Source organism: Lithobates pipiens, unplaced genomic scaffold (assembly GCF_037356315.1).
Source record: "Lithobates pipiens isolate NorthernLeopardFrog02 unplaced genomic scaffold, aLitPip1_a1.2 Scaffold_19, whole genome shotgun sequence".
In the NCBI taxonomy this organism is placed as follows: domain Eukaryota; kingdom Metazoa; phylum Chordata; class Amphibia; order Anura; family Ranidae; genus Lithobates; species Lithobates pipiens.
Genome location: NW_027507764.1, coordinates 561,130,988 through 561,157,567, shown reverse-complemented (window position 1 = coordinate 561,157,567; position 26,580 = coordinate 561,130,988). Strand labels below are relative to the sequence as shown.

Genomic DNA, 26,580 nt, shown 5'->3' with positions numbered 1-26,580 from the left:
GTACTTTTGTGGGGGGTTTTTTAGGGACTGAAATGAAAAAAAAAAAGGCTCTTTTATAGCTATAACTAGTGTTATTTGCAATAATTGTTATTTTCAGCAATGAATGCTGAGAATAATAGTTCCTAACATACATTATTGGTGAACAAAGACTATTTCCTGGTTGTATTGTCATCTTTTAAAAGCATTCTTTCCATAAAAATTGCAGCATGTTCCTATACCCAAACTGTTACACAGCGGTACTACATCCTAATATTGAAATAATCAAACGGGGGGGCAACAAAGGGGGGTCTGGGACTTTACCGTACCAAATAATAACTTACTGTGGACTTTTAAAGTGCACCTTTGGAGACATTCAGCCTCACGTGTGGTTCTATATGTCTAATATTGGATTTAAGTGGCATTAATGCTTGACTGTGTTTTTTCTGAAGGATTGCTTTATGTGTTCTATACTATTGTGATATACTGATATATACAGTGCCTTGAAAAAGTATTTTTTGTCATGTTACAACCAAAAACGTAAAAAAGGTATGTATTTTATTGGGATTTTATGTGATAGACCAATACAAAGTGGCACATAATTTTGAAGTGAAAAAAATGTATAAATGGTTTTCAATTTTTTTTTTTTTATAACTATGTGAAAAGTGTGGGGTGCATTTGTATTCAGCCCCCTTTACTCTGATACCCCTAACTAAAATCTAGTGGAACCAATTGCCTTCAGAGGTCACCTAATTAGTAAATGGAGTCCACCTGTGTGTAATTTAATCTCAATATAAATACAGCTGTTCTGTGAAGCTCCGATGTTTGTTAGAGAACCTTAGTGAACAAGCAGCATCATGAAGGCCAAGAAACACACCAGACAGGTCAGGGATAAAGTTGTGGAGAAGTTTTAAAATGGGGTTAGGTTATAAAAAAAAAAAAAAAAAAAAAAAAAATCCTAACCTTTGAACATCTCACAGAGCTCTGTTCAATCCATCATCCAAAAATGGAAAGAGTATGGCACAACTGCAAACCTACCAAGACATGGCCGTCCACCTAAACTGACCGGCCGGGCAAGGAGAGCATTCATCAGAGAAGCAGCAAAGAGGCCCATGGTAACTCTGGAGGAGCTGCAGAGATCCACAGCTCAGGTGGGAGAATCTGTCCACAGGACAACTATTAGTCGTGCTCTCCACAAATCTGACCTTTATGGAAGAGTGACAAGAAGAAAGACATTGTTGAAAGAAAGACATAAGAAGTCACATTTGCAGTTTGTGAGAAGCCATGTGGGGGACACAGCAAACGTGTGGAAGAAGTTGCTCTGGTCAGATGAGACCAAAATTCTACTTTTTTGGCCCAAAAGCAAAACACTATGTGTGTCGGAAAGCTAACACTGCACATCACCCTGAACACACCACCGTGAAACATGGTGGTGGCAGCATCATGTTGTGGGGATGCTTTTCTTCAGCAGGGACAGGGAAGCTGATCAGAGTTGATGGGAAGATGGATGAAGCCAAATACAGGGCAATCTTAGAAGAAAACCAGTTAGTCTTCAAAAAAGACTTGAGACTGGGCTGAGGTTCACCATCCAGCAGGACAACGACCCTAAAAATACAGCCAGATCTACAATGGAATGGTTTAGATCAAAGCATATTCATGTGTTAGAATGACACAAAGTCCAGGCCTGAATCCAATTGAGAATCTGTGGCAAGACTTGAATATTGCTGTTTAGTGGCTCTCTCTCTTTTATATACTATTTTTGCAAATTTCCTTTATTATTTGGTACCGTAAAGTCCCAGATAACCCTTTTTGATCATTGTTTCCATAATGTGCATCTGTTTGTGTTTGTAGAATGTTGAGTGACCGAAGATCCCACTTTAGACTTGCTGTCAGAAAATGTTTTGGCCTTAAAGTTGGACTCCAGTCAAAAGGCTAAATACACGGATGAAGTGCATATATGGGGGATTATTTACCTGTCATCCAGTCCTGAGATTTACACAGACCTAACACATAAAACAGACCTGTCAGATAGCACACCCCTATTTGAAAGGGGAGGAGACTTGATTTTTCTTTGCAGTTTAGTAAATCTTGCAGATTTCCTTTCCACCCCCACCCTGTGACTGGATAGTGAGAAGAGAAGAGAGCTTTGTCACTCGATTCTTCCATTAGCACAGTTCCTAAAGCAAGACTGATTTGCACACTTGTGCTGCTTTTACTTTTTACAGTCTGAGCTCTGCTGTGCAGGGATTACGAAAGACTCTCATATTCAGGTACTTGCACTGCATTTAAAGCCCATCTCTGGGCATCAGAAGAAAATGTTGCTTGTGGGGCCTCCTCGCATTGTGCAGGTTAAATGCTCATTAAATCTAGGAGTAGAGGAATAAGCTGCGTTTCTTACCCCAGTCCTCGTTCCAGCAGGCTTTTGCCATGCTGTGTGACTGGTCCCGAAAGCCACTTCTCTTCAGCCCCCGTCCAGTGGTCTCGCTATGATGCCGTCACAAACAATTCTGGACCAGCCAGTCCTGCATTGCACATGAAGATTTCAAGGAATGACCCTCCCACAACCCAGAGTGTTGGAGAGAAGACGAGAGCAATGGCAGCAGAGGGAACAGAGGATAGCTTAATTAATACAGAGACCCCTCTAGACCTAACCAGCACTTAACGCTTGCAGCGTGGAGGGGCCCACTGCAAAAATATTTTTTATCTGAAGACAGGAGTAGATCTTTAATGCATTTAAAGCGGAATTGCACCCAAAAGGTGATATTGCTTCCACCCCCCTCCACTGCCACGTTTGGCATTTTTTGGGGGGAGGTGGAGTGGGTACCCGGTCCAGTCAGATTGCTGTGGTGATCTGAGCAGAAGTTCAGCACCCCCCCTTCCCCTTGCAGCCTTCTTGGAGACCTCACAGGTCCCAGAAGACTGAGGGACCATTCACAAAGCACGGCTCGCTGAAGGCAAGAGGCTTCACTGCCGGTTTCCCTTAAGATGATGGCGCCTGAACCTGATTGAAGAATCGGTTCGGGTGAGGACATTGCTGGTTCCCTGAACAGGTAAAGATGTCCTTTATATTAAAAGTCAACAGCTACAGTATTTGTAGCTGCTGTCTCAATGTTTTTGGGTAGACCAGAGCTCCTCGAACAATGGAATAATGAATTCAGAGCTGCATTAATTTGTATCTTTGGAGTTATATCTACTGTATTTATTGGTATATAACACGCACAAGCTTATAACCTGCACCTTCGTTTTAGGAGGGAAGTTTCAGGAAAAAAACTTAAACTTTTAAATAAAGAACTTTGAAGCAAAATAAGGGTCAGTGCCCATCAATGCAGCCTTGCCATTGCCCATCTGCAGCCTTGCCCATTGCCCATCTGCAGCCTTGCCCATTGCCCATCTGCAGCCTTGCCCATTGTCCATCTGCAGCCTTGCCCATTGCCCATCTGCAGCCTTGCCCATTGCCCATCTGCAGCCTTGCCCATTGCCCATCTGCAGCCTTGCCCATTGCCCATCTGCAGCCTTGCCCATCTGCAGCCTTGCCCATTGCCCATCTGCAGCCTTGCCCATTGCCCATCTGCAGCCTTGATCAGTGCCCATCTGCAGCCTTGATCAGTGCCCATCTGCAGCCTTGATCAGTGCCCATCTGCAGCCTTGATCAGTGCCCATCAATGCAGCTTGATCAGTGCCCATATGCAGCCTCACCTAAGATTACCGCTGCCTTGAAGAGTACAGGGAGGGGACAGGACGAGCGCCGTCGGATTACATACAGCGAGAATCTCCTGATTACTCGGCGGCCTCTTTAATACAGTCCCACTTCCAGGACCGGCTTCTATGATAGACAGAACACTGGTCCAATGCCGGCCCAGGAGATGGGACTTTTTTTTTTATTACAGAGGCCGCTGAGTAAACAGGAGATTCTCGCTGTATGTAATCTGATGGCGCTCGCCCCGCCCCCCTCCCCGTTCCCTCCTAGGCAGCCCAAATTGCAGTATCGGCATATAACACACATATAAACTATTTGCACTCGATTTTCAGGGTGAAAAGGTGCGTGTTATACACCAATAAAATACCGTATTTCTTTTTTGGGTTAGGGTCTCAAAGTAATGAAACCAGTGACTGCCAGGCACCTAGCATTTGCAGAAGAACGTCGGCAATGGCATTCTTCAAAATTGTCGGTATATATTTCCTTTTAAAGGGCGGCTGTATTTTCATCAAAAACCTCTCTAATTCACCCATATCCAGCCATGCATGAACACCCCTCACCTCTTACCTCTTACCTCTATAGCAGAGCCACGTCTTCTAAGGCATCTACTTTTGTTTGTGACGAAATCCCCTTCAGCACTTTGAGAACACAAAGACTCGTATGTGGCCATCTTTATGCTGGAGTTGTACCAATAGATGGCCCTGTACATGTCGGTGAGAGCTCGATAAGCAGGTGCCGCTAATGTCAATGGGGACTCGAGGTGTAGTAACCATTGCACAGGACATGGCTCTGGTACAGAGGTATGTAAGCAGCTTCAGTGGGAAGTGTTGGTGAAAGTAAATTTAAAACTGAACTCCAGGCACAAAAGCTCAAATATAATTCTTAATAACCACAAAGGATATAAATGTACTTTGTGTGCCAAGTACCTTTTACGAGCCCAGATCTTACATTGTGAAAGTAGCCGTGACATCACTGTGCTGTACAGTATCCTGTGCAGAGCATTGGGAGGGACGTGTAGCAGGCTCCACCCACTACAAGCTGCCTGTGGAAAACTACAGGGGAGTGAAAACCGGACCAGTCACCCTGTACAAGGAGAGAGCAGCAGTGAGCGGTCTTCATTACAGGAAGGACAAGTCTTACCCTGCATTACTGCACAGATCTGGAAGAACAGTAGAAAGCACACCAAGATCCAACTAATAATACACAGGATTCTTATATTTAGGTGATGTTTGTTTATACTGAAGCTTTAAGAGGGGGTGATTAGAGAAGTACTCCTTTTAACTGCTTCCCAACCAGCGCAAGCTGTTGTACTTCGGCAAAATGGCACGGACAGGCACATGGGTGTACAGGTACGTCCCTTTTAAATGTGCCGCTGTGCGCGCCGGTCTGGACCTTCGTGTGTCCCACGGACTCGATCACCGTGGGGATACCCGCGATCATCTTATGGGGAAGAACAGGGAGATGCTAAAGTAAACAAGCATCTCCCCGTTCTGCCTAGCAACAGTGGCCCTGATCTCTGCTCCCTGTGATTGGAGCAGAGATCAGTGATGTGTAAAACACAGCCACTCCCCTCAGTTAGCAGCACACCCCTCGGACACGCTTAACCCCTACACTGCCACCTGCTGGTTAACCCCTTTACTGTCTGTGTCATTTACACAGGAATCACTGCATTTGTATAGCACTGATTGCTGTATAAATGACAATGGTCCCAAAAATGTGTCAAAAATGTCCGATGCGTCCTCCATAATGTCGCAGTCACAATAAAAATCGCTGATCGCCACCATTGCTGGTAAAAAATAAAAATAAAAAAATTAATAAAAATGCCATAAAACTATCCCCTATTTTGTAAACGCTATAACTTTTGCGCAAACCAATAATCGCTTATTGCAATTTTTTTTACCTAAAATATGTAGAAGAATACGTATTGGCCTAAGCTGAGGGGAAAAAAGTTTTTTTTATACATTTGGGGGGGGGGTGTGTATTATAGCCAAAAGTAAAGCGCTGCAGAGGTGATCAAATACCACCAAAAGAAAGCTCTATTTGTGGGAAAAAAAAGGTTGTCAATTTTGTTTGGGAGCCCCACATCGCACGACCGTGCAAATTGTCAGTTAAAGAGACGCAGTGCCGAATCGCAAAAATTGGTCTGGTCTTAAGCCAAATCTTTTTGCTTAGTTTTAGATAGGATGGTGAAGAAATGGAACCCCCCCATGTCAGATCTTTACTGCTGTTTAAGGCTTTTAGGGAGATCTATCCTCACTACTTGCACAAGATGTGAGGGGAAACTCCATCAGCAACACAGACTAAAAAGCGATTGCTTTTCCTTAGGGAGGTTGAACCTCTGTTAGAATAATTTTTCAAGTCTGTCTTGATTGCATATTTTCCTTCGTTTCCTGTCTGGTATCAGTAGGACAGGAAGTGAAGGTAAAGCTCTCTAAAGTACCCCCAAATAGCAGAAAAAAAAAAAATGAGTTTTAATCCTTCCCCACTCTAACTACAGCTAGAAAAGTTTGTGACGTGATATACGCTTCAAAGAAATTGAGTAAACTTTCTGACTTTTTTCTATTGTTAGTGATAACTTGTCAGTGTTAGAATTTCATATAGATTTTTCTTGTTGCCTAAACATACCATGTTTGATTTTCAGTCTATGGGATATAGCACACAAAATACTCATCATTTCTGAGTTGCTTCTGCATTTAATGCATTGCTGCCCTGCTAATGGACGGTGTTCTCTTCTGTGTATTTCACAGGTTGGGAGCCAATAGAACAACTGCAACACTGGGAGTAGGTGAGTGCAGAACATTTCTTCATTACTTCATGGAATACAATTGTCTCTTATAATTTTTGTTCACCTTTTTAGGAAAAAAAAAAAAGTTATTTTCCTCTGTGGCATGGATTATTCATCAATGTGCTTTACACAAATCATAGGCCTTTCTGGGATTCCTGTGTGTGTGAAAATGTTTTAAAACCATTTTGGTAATGTTGGTTATGCTTTTTGTAATTTTTTTTTTTTTTTTTTAAGGCAGTCATGACAAAGGAATGGGTTTGCTTGATCACCTTTGTGTCCCTTTAAACAGTTCAGAAAGTCGGGGGGGGGGGGGGGGGGCATTAGTAATCATGTGACCACTGTCATAGTGGTCACATACTAGGAAACCAGGCCTGGTTGAAGGAGCGGCTTTTGTGCTGGGAAAGCACAGTGAGCGTGCTCTTGGCACTTAAACATCAGCTGCTCATATGTGCAGCATGTGGGTATTAATGTGGTATTAAACTCACTTTTTACAAACTTGCTGACAAGCAGGGTATTTATGACAGAAGAGACCCTTGCAGTCTCTTCTGTCATAAACGCTTCCTCCTGCTTGTCAGCTGTCATGTACACTGAGCTGTGCATGTGTAGCTCAGCTTACATGTGCAGAACCCAATCTGTGCCCTGGTGATGTGACTCCTGGGTGCATGCATGGATGTGGCATCATTGTGGCCTAACAGAACTCAAAAAGAAGACAGGGTGAAAATGGAAGCTCCCAGGACCCGTCATATCAGTGACAGCACAGCGATAGAGGCAGTGGCGAAACTACCAGGGTCGCACTTGCGACTGGGCCCTGACGTTCTGCCTCTGTGGGGGGGCCCCCCAAGACCTGGCATCTCCCCTCCTAACACCAGCTGTGAGTTTAGTATGCGATGGGGGAGGTAGGAGGGGGCTCTCTGCAAACCCTGATGTAAGGAGGGGGGTTTTCTGGTGACCCTGATGTAAGTGGGGATCCACACTCAGATATGTAAATATATATATATATATATATATATATATATATATATATATATATATATATATATATATATATATATATATATATATATATATATATATATATATATATATATATATATATATATATATAATTAAATGTGTGCGCACACACACGTGTATTATATACTACACTATATTATGTGTATGCCCGCCCCCAAGCATATGACTTTCTTTACTTCCCTTCTATGGGCTCTAGCCCCAGATCTTTTGTAGACTTAGCAACACCCCTTGTGGGGGCACTTCACGTTTTCTTAACACCGGGGCCCTGAAGATTCTAGTTACGCCTCGTCTCGAGGGCTTCCTTGGCAGTTAAGTTTAACATAATGTGCTAATATGCGGTGCATGCCAGTACATTATGGAGTAACACATCTGGGGCCCCTGAAAAAAAATTTGGAAGTTTAAATGGAAGCTTTAAAGCTCACCATTTTGCTTCTGCAAAGGTGTTGGGCACACAGTTAATAGAACCTCATAGATTATTATGAGGTATGTTGATAACAGTCGCTTTTGAGGGAATGCTGTTAGAAAACCCAGCATTGCCAGCATGATTGGCAGCACCCCGTGTGTCGGACATTCCTTTATATAATTTACTTTGTAGATGGGAATATAAAGCTATCACTCCTTGGTGCATGAATCTACTTCTGTGTATTCAGGGTCCCCTAATTACATAGGTCTCTGTAAGGACACAAAGAAAACCATTGTTTTCTATATGCCGTGTTCATACTAAACCACTGCTGCCGCGTGAGATTTTTTTTTTCTGCCTTGAAATATAAATTCCCTGCAAGAGCACAATAAAACAATTTGTTTTCTTTGTGTCCTGTTCAAACAGCAGCGTTCATGTCACAAGTTTTTTCCTGTGCAAAAAAACTGCATACATGTTGCAGATTCCCATGCAGAAAAAAATCATCATGTGATGCGAGAATTATTGTGTGAACGGGGCACATAGAGAACAATTGTTTTCTTTGTGTCCTTGTAGAGCAGGGGTGCCCAACCAGTGGCCCGCAGAGCCTTCTGATGTTGCCCGCGACCTCCTACTTTGGGATAGCAGGTTCTCAAGCCCTGATCATGGGTTGCCGACACACCACCCCAGAGCAATCTGTGTTTTAAATGAAGCCAGTGATAGAAGAAACAAGCGGCTGCAGAGGGAGCAGAGCCGCATTTGCCAATGCTTCCTGTATAGCGCTGGCTCCTGTCCCAAGTGGAGTGATACCAAATGCATTCTGCCTGGGACAGCAACAGCCAGCGATACCTGAATGGAAGACTGTTATTAAAGGTACGTTTATTACTAAAAGCAGTGTATATATGAGCATATCTGTTCTGCAGTGGTTACTGGGCTGCCTTCAAACTGATCTGCATAGACTTCTTCTGTTATTATCTGCGGGTTTGGTGCGCTTTCAGAAAGTGCACCACACCTGCAGGATATAATAGACATTGATGGCAAAGTGCTACTAACCTGCAGGAAAGACGCAGGTGCGCTCTGTACTGCCCCCGCAGTGCAGGTAAACTGCCGCACATCAGTGTGAAAACAGCCTTAGGCCCCTTTTACATGATCGGTTCAACCTATGCGGACCCTCCATTTACCTCTATGGACGGACTTGTGTCCATTTGCACCCACCTACCTCCATTCCGATATACTAAAAAAAAGGAGGATCCCCTTCCGTCTGGTTGGATCAGATAGGGGGGCCCATAGAGTAGAGTGGGTTCTGTCCATGTCCGCTCTGAATATACAGCGCGGACACGGATAGAGTCGCTCAAGTGGCCCTCACTCTTCAAAAGGTTGGGCACCCCTGTTGTAGAGACAGGTGCAGAAAAACCTGCATCTATACACATGGTGTGAACAAGGCATAAGAAAACCTTAAATATGTGGGCCTCTGATAAGTAAAAACAGAGTGGAGCAGGAAAGTAAATAGCTACTCCACCCCTCTTTCTTTCTCGCCTCACTATTGGCTTCTGAATTTGAATTCATTTCCATTCCCTGACCCTAGAAGAAATTAAAAAATGCAGCTTTAATCACCTTCTCTTTTGCACTTCCCCATGTACAGCAGTGGCCAATAGTTTTGACAATGACACAAATATTAATTTTCACAAAGTCTGCTGCTTCCGTGTTTTTAGATCTTTTTGTCAGATGTTACTATGGTATATTGAAGTTTAATTACAAGCATTTCATGAGGGCCAAAGGCTTTTATTGACAATTGCATTAAGTTTATGCAAAGAGTCAATATTTGCAGTGTTGACCTTTCTTTTTCAAGACCTCTGCAATTCGCCCTGGCATGCTGTGAATCAACTTTTGGGCCACATCCTGACTGATGGCCGCCCATTCTTGCATAATCAATTCTTCGAGTTTGTCAGAAATTGTGGGGAGTTTTTCTTTTGTTCACCCGACTCTGAGGATTGACAATAAGTTCTCAATGGGATTAAGGTCTGGGGGCGTTTCCTGACCATGGACCCAAAATTTTGATGTTTTGTTCCCCAAGCCACTTACGGCTTATGGCAGTATTTCTCAACTCCTGTCCTCGGGAACCACTAACAGGCCAGGTTTGCAGAATAACTGAAATACATCACAGGTGATATAATTTGCTGCTCAGCGATTGCAGTATTCTGGTCTGCATCTCCTTAAGGTAGTACTTAAAATCTGATCTGTTAGTTGGTCCTGAGGACAGGCATTAATAACCACTGCCTTTTGGCAAGGTGCTCGATTATGCTGGAGAAGTCATTGCTCCTCACCAAACTGTTCTTGGACTGTTGGGAGAAGTTGCTCTTGGAGGATGTTTTTGTACCATTCTTTATTCATGTTCTTAGGCAAAATTGTGAGTGAGCCCACTCCCTTGTCTGAGAAGCAACCCCACACATGAGTGGTCTCGGGATGCTTTACTGTTGGCATGACACAGGACTGATGGTAGCGCTCACCTTTTCTTTTCCGGATACCCCAAACAATCGGAAAGAGGATTCAGCAGAGAAACTTTAACCCGGTCCTCAACAGTCCAATCCCTGTACCATTTGTAGAATTTCAGTCTGTCCCCAATGTTTTTCCTGGAGAGAAGTGGCATCTTTGCTGCCCTTCTTGACACCAAGCCATCCTCCAAAAGTCTTCTCCTCACTGTGCGTGTTGATGCCCTCATACCTACCTGCTGCCATTCCTGACCAAGCTCTGCACTGGTGGCGCACCGATTCCGCAGCTGAATCAACTATAGGAGATGTTCCTGGCGCTTGCTGGACTTTCTTGGGTGACCTTCTTTACAAACGCAGTGGAAATGTTTTTTTATGGGATTAAGTTCATTTTCATGGTAAAGAGGGACTTTGCAAATAATTGCAATTCATCTGATCACTCTTCATAACATTCTGGAATATATGCAAATTGCCATCATAAAAACTGAGGCAACAGACTTTGTGAAAATTAACATTTGTGTCGAGTCGATAAGCTGCCATCTTCCCTAAACTTAACTTGAGAAGAATTTCTTTAAAGAAGGAAAAAAAATACAAGAACTATGTGCAGGGAACAGGAGGGAGAGGGAAATAGTATGTGTGTGTTTTTTAAGAATACACTGGCACATTGACCAGGGCAAAGTGGTGATGACTTTGGCACTCTGCACCACACCCGTTATACTCCTCTTACTAGCCCTCCCTCACCACTCCAGCCTTTATTGTAGGCAGCAGCAATACCTAAAGCTTCTGGGTATGGAGACACAGGTTGCCGTGTGATTTCCAGATTGTTTGTTAGTTGTGTGCCCAGACTCAACCTATGCAGAGATTTTCCAGCTGCAGAGACAGCAATCTAAGCGCCAGCAAATTGAGTGATTTTCACTGGGGTCGGTTAACTCTGAAGCTAACCCTTTACACACCAAACTGTAGTGGCCCCCACGTGTTTTAACAGAAGCATGCACTGTTCACTATAAGGGCACTTTCACACTGAGCCACATTGGCAGTCAAGCACTCAAGCTTTCACATTGGATTGACAGGAGAGGCGCATTGCAGGTTTTTATTGCTGCCTGTGCCCCCCCCCCCCTCCCCCCTGTCAGGGAGAATTCACTTTCTTAATTGTCTTGATAACTAATGTCACCAGCAATAAAAGTGATGGTAAATGCAAAATAGAGTTGTCACTAGAACAGAATAAGGGGGACTATTCCAGTTGGGCACATTTGTTCCCATGGTAATTTGATAACTGTCTAAGGCAGGGTTTCTCAACCAGGGTCCCTCCAGAGGTTGCTAGGGGTTCCACAAGCAATGAGCAATTTCTGCCTCTCGGATAAGTTCCCAAACACCACAATTGTAAGGAGCATTCTTGAGAAACACTGGTCTAAGGCATTGGTGCCAAGCCTGCTGCCTACCACCTCGTTGTTTGTCCTTTTAACCACTTTCACCCCCTTCCTGCCCAGGCCAATTTTTTTCTTTTTATCTTTCAGCGCTGTCACACTTTAAATGACAATTGTGTGGTCATGGAACTGTACCCAAATAAAATTGTATCACTGGTAATCGGGGCACTGTAATGATCAGTGCCCTGATTGTCAGTGCAGGTGTCTCCGTTGAGGAATTCCGCTTATCGTCTCTCCTCTCCTGACTTACTGTCAGCGTGAGGAGAGGAATGCCAATAACCGGCATTTCCTGTTTACACTGTGATCAGCTGTGATTTACCATTTTCTTTACCATGAACGTATTGTGCTGTGTCCGAGGGACACAGTACACTACCAATCACTGTGTTGCGTGCCCTCCCATGTGCACCCAGAATAGGAGGACATTGTATGACATCCTCCCAGAACAATAGTGTTCCCGTCCGTCTGTCATTTCTCTATTCAGTGGGCAGGAAGCAGTTTTTTTTGTTTTGTTTTTTGTTTTGTTTTTGTTTTTTTTTTGTCCTAAGTTAGCCCAAACTATTTTCTGCATTTGTAGGTGAACTTGCTGGGCACACTGTATTTAACTGTATGTAGCTTCAACTATAAACCGTATACAGCACTGTGGTCCAGCAGCAGGAAGGGAACTTCTTGTGCCGCTCACAGCACAAAAGAGTCGGGTTGTACTCAATGAATGAATACACTGGGGTTGATTTACTGAAACTGGAGAGTGCAAAATCTGTTGCAGCTCTGCAAAGAAACCAATCCACTTTGTCATAGCTTAATTTAACAACCTGAAGTTAGAGACTGATTGGTTTCTATGCAGAGCTGCTCCAGATTTTGCAATCTTCAGTTTTAGTAAATTAACCCTAGCACTTCTGATTGGCTGAGGCAGACATCATGACGCTTCAGCCATGTAGGGGAAACTTTTATATTCATTCATAGAATACCAAGCTTCCCATGAATGGAAAAGCAGCGCTGAAGTCCTCGTCCCACTTCCAGAACACAGCGTTGTATACTGTAAGTAACTGGTAGCTACATTCAGTTAGGACTGGAGAAAAAATTGATTTAAATCTTGAATCGAGTTGAGAGGTCAAATCAATTCAAAATTTCAGTAAATCGATTTTATTTAGATCTTTTATTTTTTCACCCCACCAGGACCGGCGCTGACACCGCGCCGGTCCTGAGGAGCTTTGGGCAGGAGTTTTTAGGCAAGGCCACGGCTTCGGCCTAGTCCGCGAGGCCGGACGCCATGGACTAGGCCGAAGCCGTGGGCTTGCCTAAAAACTCCTGCCCAAAGCTCCTCGGGACAGGTGCGGTGTCCATCAAAAAAATTAAAATTAATTTGAATCGGGAATCGAGATTTTTTTTTTTTTTTTTTTTTTTTTTTTTATCGCTGATTTTATTTTTTGGGGAGAAAATCGCCCAGCTCTACATTCAGTTAAAACAGTGCACCTGTTTGTGCAGTAAATAGTTGGTTTTTGCTCCAGTAAGGCCCAAACAAACTATTTAGAGTGACGTTCAATGTGGCGTTAGACTTTAAAGCGGAGGTCCACCCTAAAGTGGACCTTCCGCTCATTGGAATCCTCCCCCCCTCCGGCGCCACAATTGGCACCTTTCATGGGGGAGGGGGGTGCAGCTACCTGTACAGTACAGGTATCTGCACCCACTTCCTGGATAGCTCTCTGCGGAAAGGGGCATAGATTACGCCTCTTTCCGAAAATCCCCCGCTGCCTGCTGGGAAACACACAGATCCCAGAGGCAGCGGGTCCATCCTCATTGCGCAGCGCGACTCGCGCATGCGCAGTAGGGAACCGGGAAATGAAGCCGAAAGGCTCCACTTCCTGATTCCCATACCCAAGATGGCGGCAGCAGCACCCGAGAGACGATCGAGAGATCGGCTTCGGGTGCCGACATCGCGTGTGCGCTGGACAGGTAAGTGTCACTATTTTAAAAGTCAGCAGCTGCAGTATTTGTAGCTGCTGGCTTTAAAAAAAAAAAACGCGGAGTCCCGGCGGACTCCCGCTTTAATGACATACAGATGGACTAAAACCTGAAAGAACCTTTCCCTACTCTATCCAAATTAGAAAAAAAAATGTGTAATGGCAATAATGTTTTTTGTGTTGCAATGCATTCTTTAGGGCAGTGATGGCAAACCTTGGCACCCCAGATGTTTTGGAACTACATTTGCAATGATGCTCAACTACACTACAGAGTGTGTGAGCATCATGGGAAATGTAGTTCCAAAACATCTGGGGTGCCAAGGTTGCCATCACTGCTTTAGGGGCTTGTGCTGTCAGTATCTCGTGATGGAGAGGTATGAGCAGGCACAGAGTATAAAAGTAAGGGCTTCCAATATGTTGCTTCCTTACTAGCATAAGTATAAACTGATCATTGGGTCTGTCAGAGAAAGTAACATTAAATTGTACACACACACAGCAGATTATATCTTTTTAAAACTTTTACACTTAAAAAAACAAATACTTTGACCTAAAACCCCTTTTCTTTTCCCATTTTCAGCCTGGGTTTTCACCTTTGCTGCCTTCTCAAATCTCACCACTAGATGTCACCATAAGGCAAAGTTTAACTTTGGTTTCGAATGATGCATTAAAAGCATTGTGACGTCTTGAGCGTGTTGGGATTTTTGCAGCGTTATCATTTTTACACTGTGCTCCAAACAAAACAGACCTGCTTGTTCTTAACATACAAACCTGTAAATCTGGTATATAAGACCGGTGCTGACTGCCAAATCGGAGGATCCAGTGAGGTCCCTTTTGACAGTGCTGCTGATTGGTTGACCCTGCTGCAACAGCAACATCAATCCTGCTGACTATGCACCAGCATTTGGTTCAGGATAAAACGCACCAATGAGCTTCTATGACAATAAAGTATAATGAAGGCAATTTTTTTTTTTCGGTAGTGGAGAAGGATTAGAACACCTGGACCCTAGGAGATTTACTCTCTATTACCTTTTATCATTGAAAGTTAAAAGAAAAATCTAAAATTTTTGGTTGTTCCTAAAAAAGTAATATATGGGAAATCTAACAATGGGGACACTAATGACCTGAGGGGCCCCAAGGGGTTCCCTGGGATTCCCCTCTCTTCCTGTTTTGCCTATGGGACAGGAGGTGATGATCTCCACCACAGGACACAGTTGGCAAAATTAATAAAAAACTTACAGGGGTCATAAACCACCTTTTCTCTAACACCCCCACCCCCCCCCCCCCAAGAAAAATCTACTTTTAAGTTTATGTAGACATATTTTTTTTTTAATCAAATGCACTTCTCACCTGGCTTAAAGTCTATAAGTGAGCTCCCTATCTTAAAGCGGGAGTAAACCCCCTGACTTTTTTTTTTTTTAAAAAACCTTTTTTAAGGGAAAAGGCATAATGCGCTAGTATGCACCACATACTAGCTCATTATAAAATACTTACCTTAGAACGAGGCGTCTGCATCTCACTTGGTCCACGTTGAGGGAGCTGACATATTCCCTCAGCGTGTCTTCCGGGTATCGCAGCTCTGGTGCTGTGAGTTTTCTCCCCAGCAAGGTCCGGCATGTGCCGGACTTTCAGCCGAGAATCCCCTGTGCGCATGCGCCGCTGAAGTCAGGGGCTCATTGCGAGGGGGAATATCTCCTAAACTGTACAGGTTTAGGAGATATTCTTTTTACCTACAGGTAAGCCTTATTATAGGCTCACCTGTAGGTTAAAGTACAAAATTTAACTATACAACCATTTAAATAGTTGATGGAGGACAATGAAGTGCTGGTTGCATTGTGTGTAATGGCAAGTTTTTTTTTTTTTCTGGATAAAACCCACAGAATCAATATCTTGTCTTTTGGACATTTAATCTCATTGGAGAATAGACCCAAAGCAGTTTACCAACCAGCAACCAATCAAATTATTTCTATTTACACCAGTATTAGAGAGAATGTGGTTTCTGTGGAAGAGCTAAAACTTCTCTCACTCATTTACTTGAAAGTATTTTTTTTGTTAAACAGAGGTGTTAAGCAAAGGTGCATACAGAAACAAAGAACATATAATATCATTATTATACAGGTTTTATATAGCGTCAACAGTTTGCACAGCGCTTAACAAAATAAAGGCAGACAGTACAGTTACATTACAATTTGGTAAAAGGAATCAGAGGGCCCTGCTCATTAGACCCCATTGTGATGTGGTCGAGCTAGGAACTGAGCACAGCGTCTTTCAGTTTATAGAACAAATCAATGGTTTAGCTTTCCAGCAGCAGCCAAAAGCTGAAATGCCATTTTTGGTGGACTGACCCCATAATATCTAACCTGGAGTTCTCCTTTAAAAAATTGCAACAGAAGATAATTTTCTTATGGCATACAGGAGCCATGCTCTGGAAGGTTATACCATTGAGATCATTCATGAACTTGCTTCATTCTCCGCAGCCAATCATTGCACTGCCATTGGTTGATACCTCAAAAATTTTCCCTTCATTTGTTAGCTCAGAAAATCAGCTTGCCACAGGGCATCACACTCAGCAGCTTGGCAACCGTGCCTACCGCTGAGCTCTCCCGCTTTCCGATCCTCCCCACTATCACACTGCAATATTGGCAGTTTGAAGGGCATGCGTGCAAGGTTTGTTTTCAAATCATGTATCTGGCTTTCCGCCTGTCCGCTCCCGATACACAGCCTGTCATCATCCGTCCCCACAAGGCTGCGGCGCCGGGAGTGAGTGTAATCGGACGTGACGTTCCGTATGTCTTACTCCCAATAAGTAGGTCAAGTTTATAATTGTGTCCTTGCCCAGTGGGTCATGTTCTCACAACCTGTCCTGGGCGGCCTTTGTGTGACACTTCCATACCTTGATCGCCTGGGATGAATGCGGGGGGGGGGGGGGGGGGGGCACACTATTCTTATGAAAGCAACTCCACTGGACACAGACACCAGCAAGGAACATTTTTATTTTTAAAGCATTTCATTTGTTGAATTGCCCATTTCTTTGGTAAAGGCAACTGTGGACTATCAACAAACTATTGAAATTTGGGCTGTCACTGTGCTTGACAAAAACCTGAGAAATTTTTTAATATTTTACAAACAACAAAGGTAGGAACAGTTTATAAAAAAAAAAAAAAAAAAATCTAATGAAATAAAATACTCACCCTTAGGATAAACTGAATATAATGTTGATTTTTCCTGGCTTTCTGCAAGTGCAGGTTCTGTAGTTGTCCCCCAGCGTGTGCTGACTTCAGATTACTGTGGGCTGATCAGCTAATGATTGTTATGGCCACGTTCAGTACTTTTACATGAGTATTGGCTGCAGCTGAGCCCATGATTTGGCCTCTGTATTTGGTTCTGAGGCTTTTCCTCTGCTTGGTTACATTCTTGAGCCAAGGTGCGAGTTTCTTGTCATTTCACAGCACAATCTGCATTGACCAGGCCAACAATTTTCTCCTCTTTTCTTGTGGGTAAAAAGAGCGACCGTAGAAAGCATAGCTAAAGGGCATTTGATTGGGTACTCTATGGATGCCTCAGCTTCGTCCTATTTAAAATTAACCTGTCCAGGGACACACATGGAGCCGATCGTAGCTGACTTGTTCTGCAAATGTTAGTTGCCTGGTTGCTAGCCTGACCCAGTTTCACAAGTAGGACCACAGACCCCAGAAAAGGACTTAAAGTGCTTGCTCACTTGTACCTATGTGTAAACTTATATGCACCTGTAGGTACAAGGCATATCTCCTAAACGTGTTCCGTATAGGTGATATGCACTACGTCTGCAAAGAGTGACGTCGCCGGTGCATGCACACTGTGCTCTGAAGGGACAGCACGCCGTCCCTTCAGAGCGATGTGCTGCGGCTGTGGCTCCCGTGCGAATGCCTGGCAGTGGTGTCATTGCAGTTTGGCCATTCAAACAACCGGAGCCCATGAACCCAGAAGGGAGACAGGGAGAAGATAGAAGCCCTGTCAATGGTGACAGAGCACCGCTGAAGGGCATTGCGTTACAGAATGCTTTATTAATCCCAGGGGGAAATTTGGAAATTTGTTACAGCACAGACACACTTCACAAAGACAACACACAATCACAACAATAAACTGAACAAGATGCAAAAACACTACAAAATTACCAATAGCAGTCATTAACACCAAATACCAAAATTAATACTAGACTACAAATAAACACCCATACAACATATAACTTAAGGTAAGTCTCTGTCAGAAACCATGAATCAGACTGAGACAGAAGTACAGTTAAATCTCACTTTAATAATAATAATAATAAAAGGTAAACAGTAAATGTAGTCAAAACATAGCCAGAGTTCAGGAACCGGAACGAATTGTCAGACAAGCCAAAACATCAGGGAGCCAGAGAGGAGCGTAGTAGAACAGCAAGCAGGATCTGGAGCCAGAAGGAATGTCAGCCAAGCAAGTCTTTAACAGGAACACAGGAGAGCGTCTCTGGAGATGTGACAAAGGTGAAGGCAGAGATCATCTTGGCAGGACTGACGAGCAGGATATCAAGAGGTGAGTCACTGTGGAGAGAAAGGAGCTGGCAATTAGCCGAGAGCTTAGTAAGGGCTGAGCGCAGGTCTGACAGTCCCTCTCATAATGTGCTTGTGTGTGATGCATACTAGCATATTGGGATATTACCTTGCAGAGGGTATGTGTTTTTTTAATTTTTATTTTTTTATTACCGATTTTAGATTTTGTTCTACCGGTTTAGATCTACTGACCTGTTGCAGCCTGTTATCAACATATTTAAAACTGAACTCCATGTTGTCATGCCTTATTGTGCTGGGAAATCACTTCAGAAAACACCCCCCTAGCTTTTCTGCCTGTGGCCATTTTGAGTAAAGGCAGTTGATTTATGTAGCATTTACTTTCTGGAATCCATTTGCCCTCAGCTCAGGCAGGAGGGTGTGCTCAGCTGAGAAAATGCCTCTTCCTCTCCTGAAAACTTCTGGGATATATTGACATAATTTTGCCTAGGCCTAAGAACTAGGAAGTAACTAAAGAATGTTAAAAAAAAAAAAAACGTTTTAAAAGTACATATAATATAATTTTCCTATCTATTTACTAATGCTAGCAGCATAGAATTAGCATAGTCAGTGTTTGAGAGAGCAAAGTTCAGTTTTAAGCGGTAGGGGTTAGCATTACAGCCAAGAAAGTCAGCAAGGAAATCTTACTTCATTCAGGAAAATTTCAAGAAATTTTAAGAAAATTTAAAAAAAAAAGGCAAGTAGGGTGCAAAGGACCGACATTGCCTGTGAGCTCACTATCCGTCCTTGTAAAAGAGCAGGGGTTTGCTTCCTCACGTTAGAAATCCCACCCTCTCACCCCGATGGCTGGGGATCTGTTGATTGTTAGAGGAAAATTCAAGAAGCAGTGGGAGAGGTTGAGGAAGCACTGATCCGCATAAAGCAGAAGCAGGAAGATTCTTGCACTGCAGGTTCTCTGTACAGCTGCCTCTCCAGCATGGAGAACAGTGAGCAGTAATGACATCACCAAATCTCAATTTACAAAAGTGAGTACACCCTTCACGTTTTTGTAAATATTTGATTTATATATTTTTCATGTGACAGCACTGAAGAAATTACACTTTGCTGCAATGTAAAGTAGTGATTGTACAGCTTATATAACAGTGTAAATTTGCTGTCCCCTCAAAATAACTCAACACACAGCCATTAATGTCTAAACCGCTGGCACTGGGCAGCTACAGTTCATTGAAGGAACCATGAATGCCAACATGTACTGTGACATACTGAAGCAGAGCATGATCCCCTCCCTTCGGAGACTGGGTCGCAGGGCAGTATTCCAACATAACGACCCCAAACACACCTCCAAGACCGCTGTCTTGCTAAAGAAGCTGAGGGTAAAGGTGATGGACTGGCCAAGCATGTCTCCAGACCTAAACCCTATTGAGCGTCTGTGGGGCATCCTCAAACGGAAGGTAGAGGAGGGCAAGTTCTCTAACATCCACCAGCTCTGTGATGTCATCATGGAGGAGTGGAAGAAGACTCCAGTGGCAACCTGTGAAGCTCTGGTGATCTCCATGCCCAAGAGGGTTAAGGCAGTGCTGGAAAATAATGGTGGCCACACAAAACACTTTGGGCCCAATTTTTGGAAATTTTCACTTAGGGGCGTACTCACTTTTGTTGCCAATGGTTTAGACATTAATGGCTGTGTGTTGAGTTATTTTGAGGGGACAGCAAATATACAAGCTGTACACTCACTACTTTACTTTTGTAGCAAAGTGTCATTTTTTCAGTGTTGTCACGTGAAAAGATAGAATAAAATATATACATAAATGTGAAGGGTGTACTCACTTTTGTGATATACTGTATATATAGTCAGAGGCAGCAGTGCCTTGGATTGCACATGGGCAGTGTGACTTGGGAGTGCCTAGGCACAGTTAGAATTTAAGACAAAAGGTAAATCTTTCAGGGTATGAATTGGGCATTTTTAACATTTTTAGATGTTTCCTATAAAGTAGCAGATCCTCACTTTTTTTTTTTTTTTTTCTGTGTAACTACACTGTGGGAAATGTTTAGTTGGTGTGGGCAGCTTTGGCGCATATTTAAAGTACAGTGTTTGCCCCCTTTTCCCTATCGGAGATAACTTTTGTAATTTCTAGTATTTTTACCCTCTTCTGATAACCACATGGCCTCGTTTTTGCTTGGTGCGATGTTATCACGGTTCCACCGTTGCAGGTGTCCTAATATATCTCAACTGGGAATATTTACAGATCGAAATCTTGGAGCAGGTGCTGCCTCAGTGCTCTAATAGCCAATCTGTATCAGATTGCAATGCCTTTTTGTGCTATAATTCTCACTTTTTTATTATCTTTTGTCATGAAGATTGTTTTCTTCATATCATTTTCAAAAGTAAAACCTTGTGATGTGAATGTGGTGTTTAATATAGTCAATATTAGCATGTGTAAAAGAAGACACAAGGACTTGCTCACACCAGCAGTTGAGGGAGTGGTAAAACTCTGCTGTTGAGCCCCCCCCCCCCCCAAAGCCCTTTTAACTACAGTGACTGAGGGTGTACACATACTCTGACCACTGTGCTTTGCAGCCACTGCAAGAATTGCACACCTGACACTTTCAGCGGGCATAGTGCCTGCCAAGCCCCACCCATACAAATGAATGGGGCCACTCTGCCAGTGCCCTGCTACCGCGTGCACTGCACACTGTTGCAGTGTGATAGTGTTTCAAGGGGCTAAAGCAGGTGACGAGGAGGCGTTACAACACTTTCTCACCACCTGTCAAATGCTCTCTGAAAAGGGATCTGGATCGCTCTTCAGAGACCAAACCACACGTGAAAGAACCTTTAAAGTGCACCTTATACTTGTCTTACACAAGGCGAGAGTGCTGCTCTGGATTTCCCCCAGTGTTGGTCATGTGATGAAATACCTAGTCATTTGGTCATGTCTTCTTTGCTGAAGAGGGTAAATCAGCCAGTCTGTAATACCCTGAAAAATATACTTTTGTCTTGAATCTCTCCTTAAAAGTAGAATAGCCTAGGCACTCCTTTCCCAACAGCCTCATAGCTGTGTATTTGCTGCTTGAGATCTAAGGGATTTTTCTGACTGCTGGTTCCATGAGAGTTGAAGATATCACTACTATGCTGTTTACTTTGGTGGAAGGTCTAAAATGAGGAAGCAAAGCCCTGCCTCTACCAAGATGGCTGCCTTCACATTGAGACACTGCAGAATAAAGCTTAGTCTTTTGCCCTTTGCCTTTTTTTGGGCACAATTTCCATAGTTCTTTCCCTTTTTAAGACTTTTGATCATTTTGTCACTAAAATGTTGTTATTCTTATCTGCTTTGGGTAATGGTTTTGCACAGAGCAGCCCCATTCCTCTTCTTCTTGGGTCCCCGCCGGCACTTCCGGCCCCTCTTTCCTGCCAAGTGACTCCAGAGCAAACTCATTCCTATGGGGGCATCCAAGCAGGCTCACTCCTGAGGCGCTGCTCTGCTTGTCCATTCAGATACAGAGCCTCGGCTCAGCCCTGCCTCTCTCTCTTCTCATTGGCTTATTGGCCGATTGCTCTTGCTGCTGTCTCAGCCAATGAGGAGGGAGAGCCGCTGGATTGCAATAGGTCTCCGGTAAGTACTGGGGGGGGGGGGGGGTGTTTTATTTATTTTATTTTTTTAAACTTTCATGCACAGGGACACGAATTTACCCCCCCCCCCCCCTCAGATTTATTGAATTACCACAGCCTATAGGAATCTTCTCTGTCACGCTCCCATATTTTCTTTGCAACGCCTACACAGTGAAACTTTTTGGACCTCTATGGGGCTGTCTTGCCCACATCAGGAGATGGCCCCATAAGAGTCTTCTGCTGTAAATGCCTGCAGGCCACAGGCGCCAGACCTAAGTGTACTGTATATACGGGGGTGGGGATTAGTTTGGGGCCAGGGCACTAAGCTAACTGTAGCTTCCGTTATCCTTAAAAATTAAATAAAATGTTCTATTTACTTTTATTGTATTTTAATCTCCAAATTAATTTGATATTTCATTTTTTAGAAGGATTATGGCACCTTTAATCATGGAGTGTTTTTTTTTTTTTTTTTTCAAATCATCAAATGGGGTTTCTAATCCTTATTGGAATATTTTCCTTCTGATATTATTGCCTCCCCCTCTTTGGCAATCAACTTGGGACTTCCACAGTTCTCTTGGCTTCACATTGATGAGGAGATGAAAATTGCAGCAGAAATATCCCAATAGGGATTGGAAACCCCATTAGATAAAATGAAAGAAGTAAGTTGCTAATTGATTTTCCCATAATTCGTTCATGAAATTTACGTTAAAAGATGAGACTGTGGATAATTCAGCTGTCTAACAAAAAACAAAATCAGTTTTGTTTAAACTGACCCTTCTATACGTTGGTTTTCATGCACACAGGGATTCAGAAAGGTTCAGTTCCTCTCTGAAATAAGTTACATTAAGCCTGGTATTGAGTAATAACCTGATTTTCTTCCTGAGACCAGATCTGCAGACGCTTGCTGCCAACCTCCTTCTCACACATGGGAAACCACCAGAGACCTGAGAGAGACCACTAACCGAACCCCAGCTTCCACCTGTCCTCACTTACTGGAAATGAATGACTGTGCCGTTTTTATTTTTAGGTTTGGCTGCCTGGCTGGCATGGGTAATCTCATTAAGGTGCTAACCAGAGACATAGACCACAATGCTGCACATTTTTTCTTGGATTTTGAAAGTAAGTCTCTCACAGGCCATGGCCCAGCTGCTGTGTGTTTTCTGTAACCCATTCTCACCATCACAGCGAAACGGCAGTGGGAACCGTCTGTTGACGGGGTGCAAAAGAGCCATGGGATTGCTTATCATCATGTAAAGCCAGAGAGAAGTCATTCATGGCTGGCTTGGTGGTGTCAGATCCCATGTCTTATTTAAGGGTCCTTTGTGATCAGCCACTTTTTTTAACTTTTAATATATATTCGCAAGGTAACCAATGCGAAATAAGATGTTCTCATTTGCCAGTGATGTTTGCGCAGTGGTGCTGCCTCATGAAGAACCAGTAGGTACATTTATTAAAATGTATTCCTCACTGATTATTTCTATAAGTGCACCTATCATATATGCAGAGGCAAAAGAAATTTTGTGTGCACTGAATCAAACTTTAAGTGAAAGTTTCTTTGGAACATGTGACACCCCCCATAGCAGGAGGCATTAATTGGGGGAATATTGTGGCAGTCTACAAAAACCTCAGTTTATGAATAAAAAGATGCAAGTTCCTCCCAACCTGAAAACAAGTGCTTGACTTCACAATTTTGTTCCAGATTTGCGCTGGGCATGTAGAGGACATTATGCGGAAAAATTGGAGCTGCCAGTTCAGGGATGTTCTCCTTCTACCACTCAACACAGTTATGAGTAGCAGCGGTTAAGCCAGTCAAAACCCAGCCCCCCAAAGGGAAAGTTGGGCTGTATGTGGTTGGGACCTAAAGTGGGACCTAAAAAAGGATTCTACTTTTTATATGGGTTGAATGTAGGAGATGGGTTCTGAAGCCAGCTTTGAGCTTGGTATAAATCTTAATGAAAGTGGTGAATCACCAGACACCTTGCCCACTTGGGCTTAAAATATAGCTTTTATTACAAGAAATCTTTAAAACCTATAAACAATAATGATTGGAATATCTAACATGGCTAAATGCCTACAGGGAGAGCAAAATTATTCTAGAGGAAGCTGTCCTCACTAACCTCTCATAAATCCCATCTCTGATAAATTTTCAGTTATCCACTGGTCTAAGCTCACTCTGATTTTTCAAATTCTAGTTGTGAAGTATAGTGTTGCTAATTAATGCTCCCCCCTGAAAAAGTTCCAAATAAAAGTGTTCAACAAATTCCTCAAATTAAATCAAAACCCAAATGTTTTGACTTAAGAGAAGAAAAAGTCCCCCCTCCTCCCCACTCGGTCGGACTTTAGAGGCAGATTGGAACAGCAGTATCATTTAAATTTTTTTATTGAATGTGAACATATAAACATACAAAAGTATAAAGTTATAAAAAGGTATGTGTCTACTAGCAGCCAATAAAGTGGCCAGGGAGAGAGGACATTACATATACCCAAATGGAACAATAACGTTCAACAGAATGACATCAAAGAATGTGTGAGCCCCTGTGCGTCTACATGTTTCGCTTGGTCGCTACTTCACAGCCTCTAGCTAGGGGCAAGTGGGATCCTATGTGATGACTTTCCCATTAACGAACAATCGCGTAATGGCTAGACTAGCATCAATGATTACAGCTTAATTATATAGTTAGACTAGCCAGGTTGTAGCTTTTCATCAATCCGGAAGCCATACACTTCACAGCATGGGCTGCACTAATACACAGGGGACCAACATCTGTTGGTGTATCTTAAAGCAGAAGTAAACTCATCAATAAGTTTATTTTCCGGAACATCCCGGAAATGTAACACTCCAATTGGTTGTGCTCTCAACCAAACTGTAAAAACATCCAACGGCTGGTGTCATAACTGATCACATATGTGGCATCATGGCAGTTGTAGATTAAACAGAGACAAAGATGGCAGCTTTCTTGGCTGAAAACAATAGGGGGGTTTACTTACACTTTAATATCCTCCTCTGGGGAAGTCATCATGATGACTTCCTCAGGGGAGGATATTAGGATACACCAGCAGTGTCATCACATAGGATCCCACTTGCCCCTAGAGGCTCAACTATTTGGCTTTATATGCTGATTGTGGACCCTATATGTTCATTGTAGTATTGTGTTATCCACTTAAGAAGATCTCCGTGCAGGTGCCGGTACATGTCCAGATCATTGAGACTTCTTCAATACCCCCCTAAAGTGTGTCCTCAGGAATCGACCAAGTAAAATGCATAGACGCACAGGGGCTCACGCATTCTTTGATGTCATTCTGTTGAACGTCATTGTTCCATTTGGGTATATGTAATGTTCTCTCTCTCTGGCCACTCTATTGGTTGCTAGTGGACACACTTTTTTTTATTTTTATAATTTTATACTTTTGTATGTTTATGTTCACGTTCAATAAAATATTTTAAATGATACTGCTGTTTCAATCCACCTCTGAAGTCTGACCGAGTGTGGGAAAAACTTTTTCTTCTCTAAATGATTTATACGGATGCGGCATATGAGTGATTTACCCTAAAAAATTCCAATGTTTTGCCTTGAATCAAGGCTACTTCAGGGGTGAATGTGTAACATAATAACAAAATAACAAAGATGTGAAAATGAGAAAAAACACTGGGCTAATGGCATACTGTGGCTTTTCTGATTTTTCCCATCTTTATGTTACACATTCACCCCTGATGAAGCCTTGATTTAAGGCAAAACTTGTTGCGTTTTTGGTTTATTTTGAGAAATCTGTTGAACACTGTTATTTTTAACTTCTTTAGTGGGAAACCTCAATGAGCAACACTAAACTTACTGACTTCCAAATTCTAGTGGCTAAGCTTAGACCAGTGAATAACAAATAAGATAGTTTCCTCTAGAATAATTTTTGCTTTCCCTGTAGCTATTTAGCCATATGAGAGATTGCAATATTTTAGGTTTATATTTTTTAAAGCGTTATTAAACCAATAAGCAAACCTTTTTCTTATATTCCAGCCTAGCAATTAGCATTAGTTAGGTTTTTCTTTCCCTTATTTTTTACCTTGTAATCCAGCCAGTAAGCCTGTTGTTTTTCAAAAGAACAAGCTCTCCAACAGATTGGATCAGTTACAGAGATGCGACAAACCTTTTACTACAAAAAAAAAGTGCTTACAATGAATAGCTTTTATTTTTGTAGAACTTTTATCACAAAGGGAAAAAAAATCTGCTGCAACTACTTAAAATTATTAGCTGATGTTTGGCTTCAATTTGTTCGTGTATTTAAATCTGCTAGTCTATCCAACACCTCCTCCCCGCAGACTGACATCATGCTGTACAAAAGTGTCCCATGTGCTCCTTCATCCAGAGTGGGGGCGCTCTAATACAGGAGGTGTGTTTCTGTAAAGATCACCAGGTGAAAACAAAGGTGAAAAAAAGTCTTTAAAAAAAAAACGATTGGTAAGCTGCAACGTATTACGGTACATTTTTGCTTTTGGGTTTAGAACCACTTTAAAGATTTCTTGTAATAAAAGTTCTATTGTATGCCCAGGTGGGGTAAGGTGCCTGGTGATTTGAGCGCATCACCTACATAAAATAACATTCTCTTGAGTCCCCTCACTGTGGCTATTTGAGATTGTTTAGAATCAGGCTATTGCAATTATTAAAAATATAGCAGACTATAAATGAAAGAACTACTATAATTCTTTAATTTAGGAATACT

At 42.7% G+C, this 26,580-nt stretch overlaps 1 protein-coding gene across 11 annotated transcripts in view; it reads left to right on the top strand.

Annotated features, from left to right (window-relative positions):
- The window catches only part of CYRIB (CYFIP related Rac1 interactor B), a 252,104-nt gene that overhangs the window by 161,590 nt on the left and 63,934 nt on the right, over window positions 1–26,580 (top strand). For 6 of the 11 annotated variants that reach the window (XM_077493339.1, XM_077493338.1, XM_077493340.1 and 3 more), the window contains one exon: window positions 6,421–6,458. Coding sequence is in view for 4 of the 11 variants with exons in the window: in XM_077493344.1 (XP_077349470.1) it covers window positions 22,914–22,986 (73 nt within the window). In the remaining 7 variants the exon portion in view is untranslated. Of the gene's footprint in view, window positions 1–6,420; window positions 6,459–22,894; window positions 22,987–26,580 lie in introns of all 11 variants that reach the window. The other 5 variants (XM_077493344.1, XM_077493341.1, XM_077493342.1 and 2 more) reach the window with 1 other exon arrangement.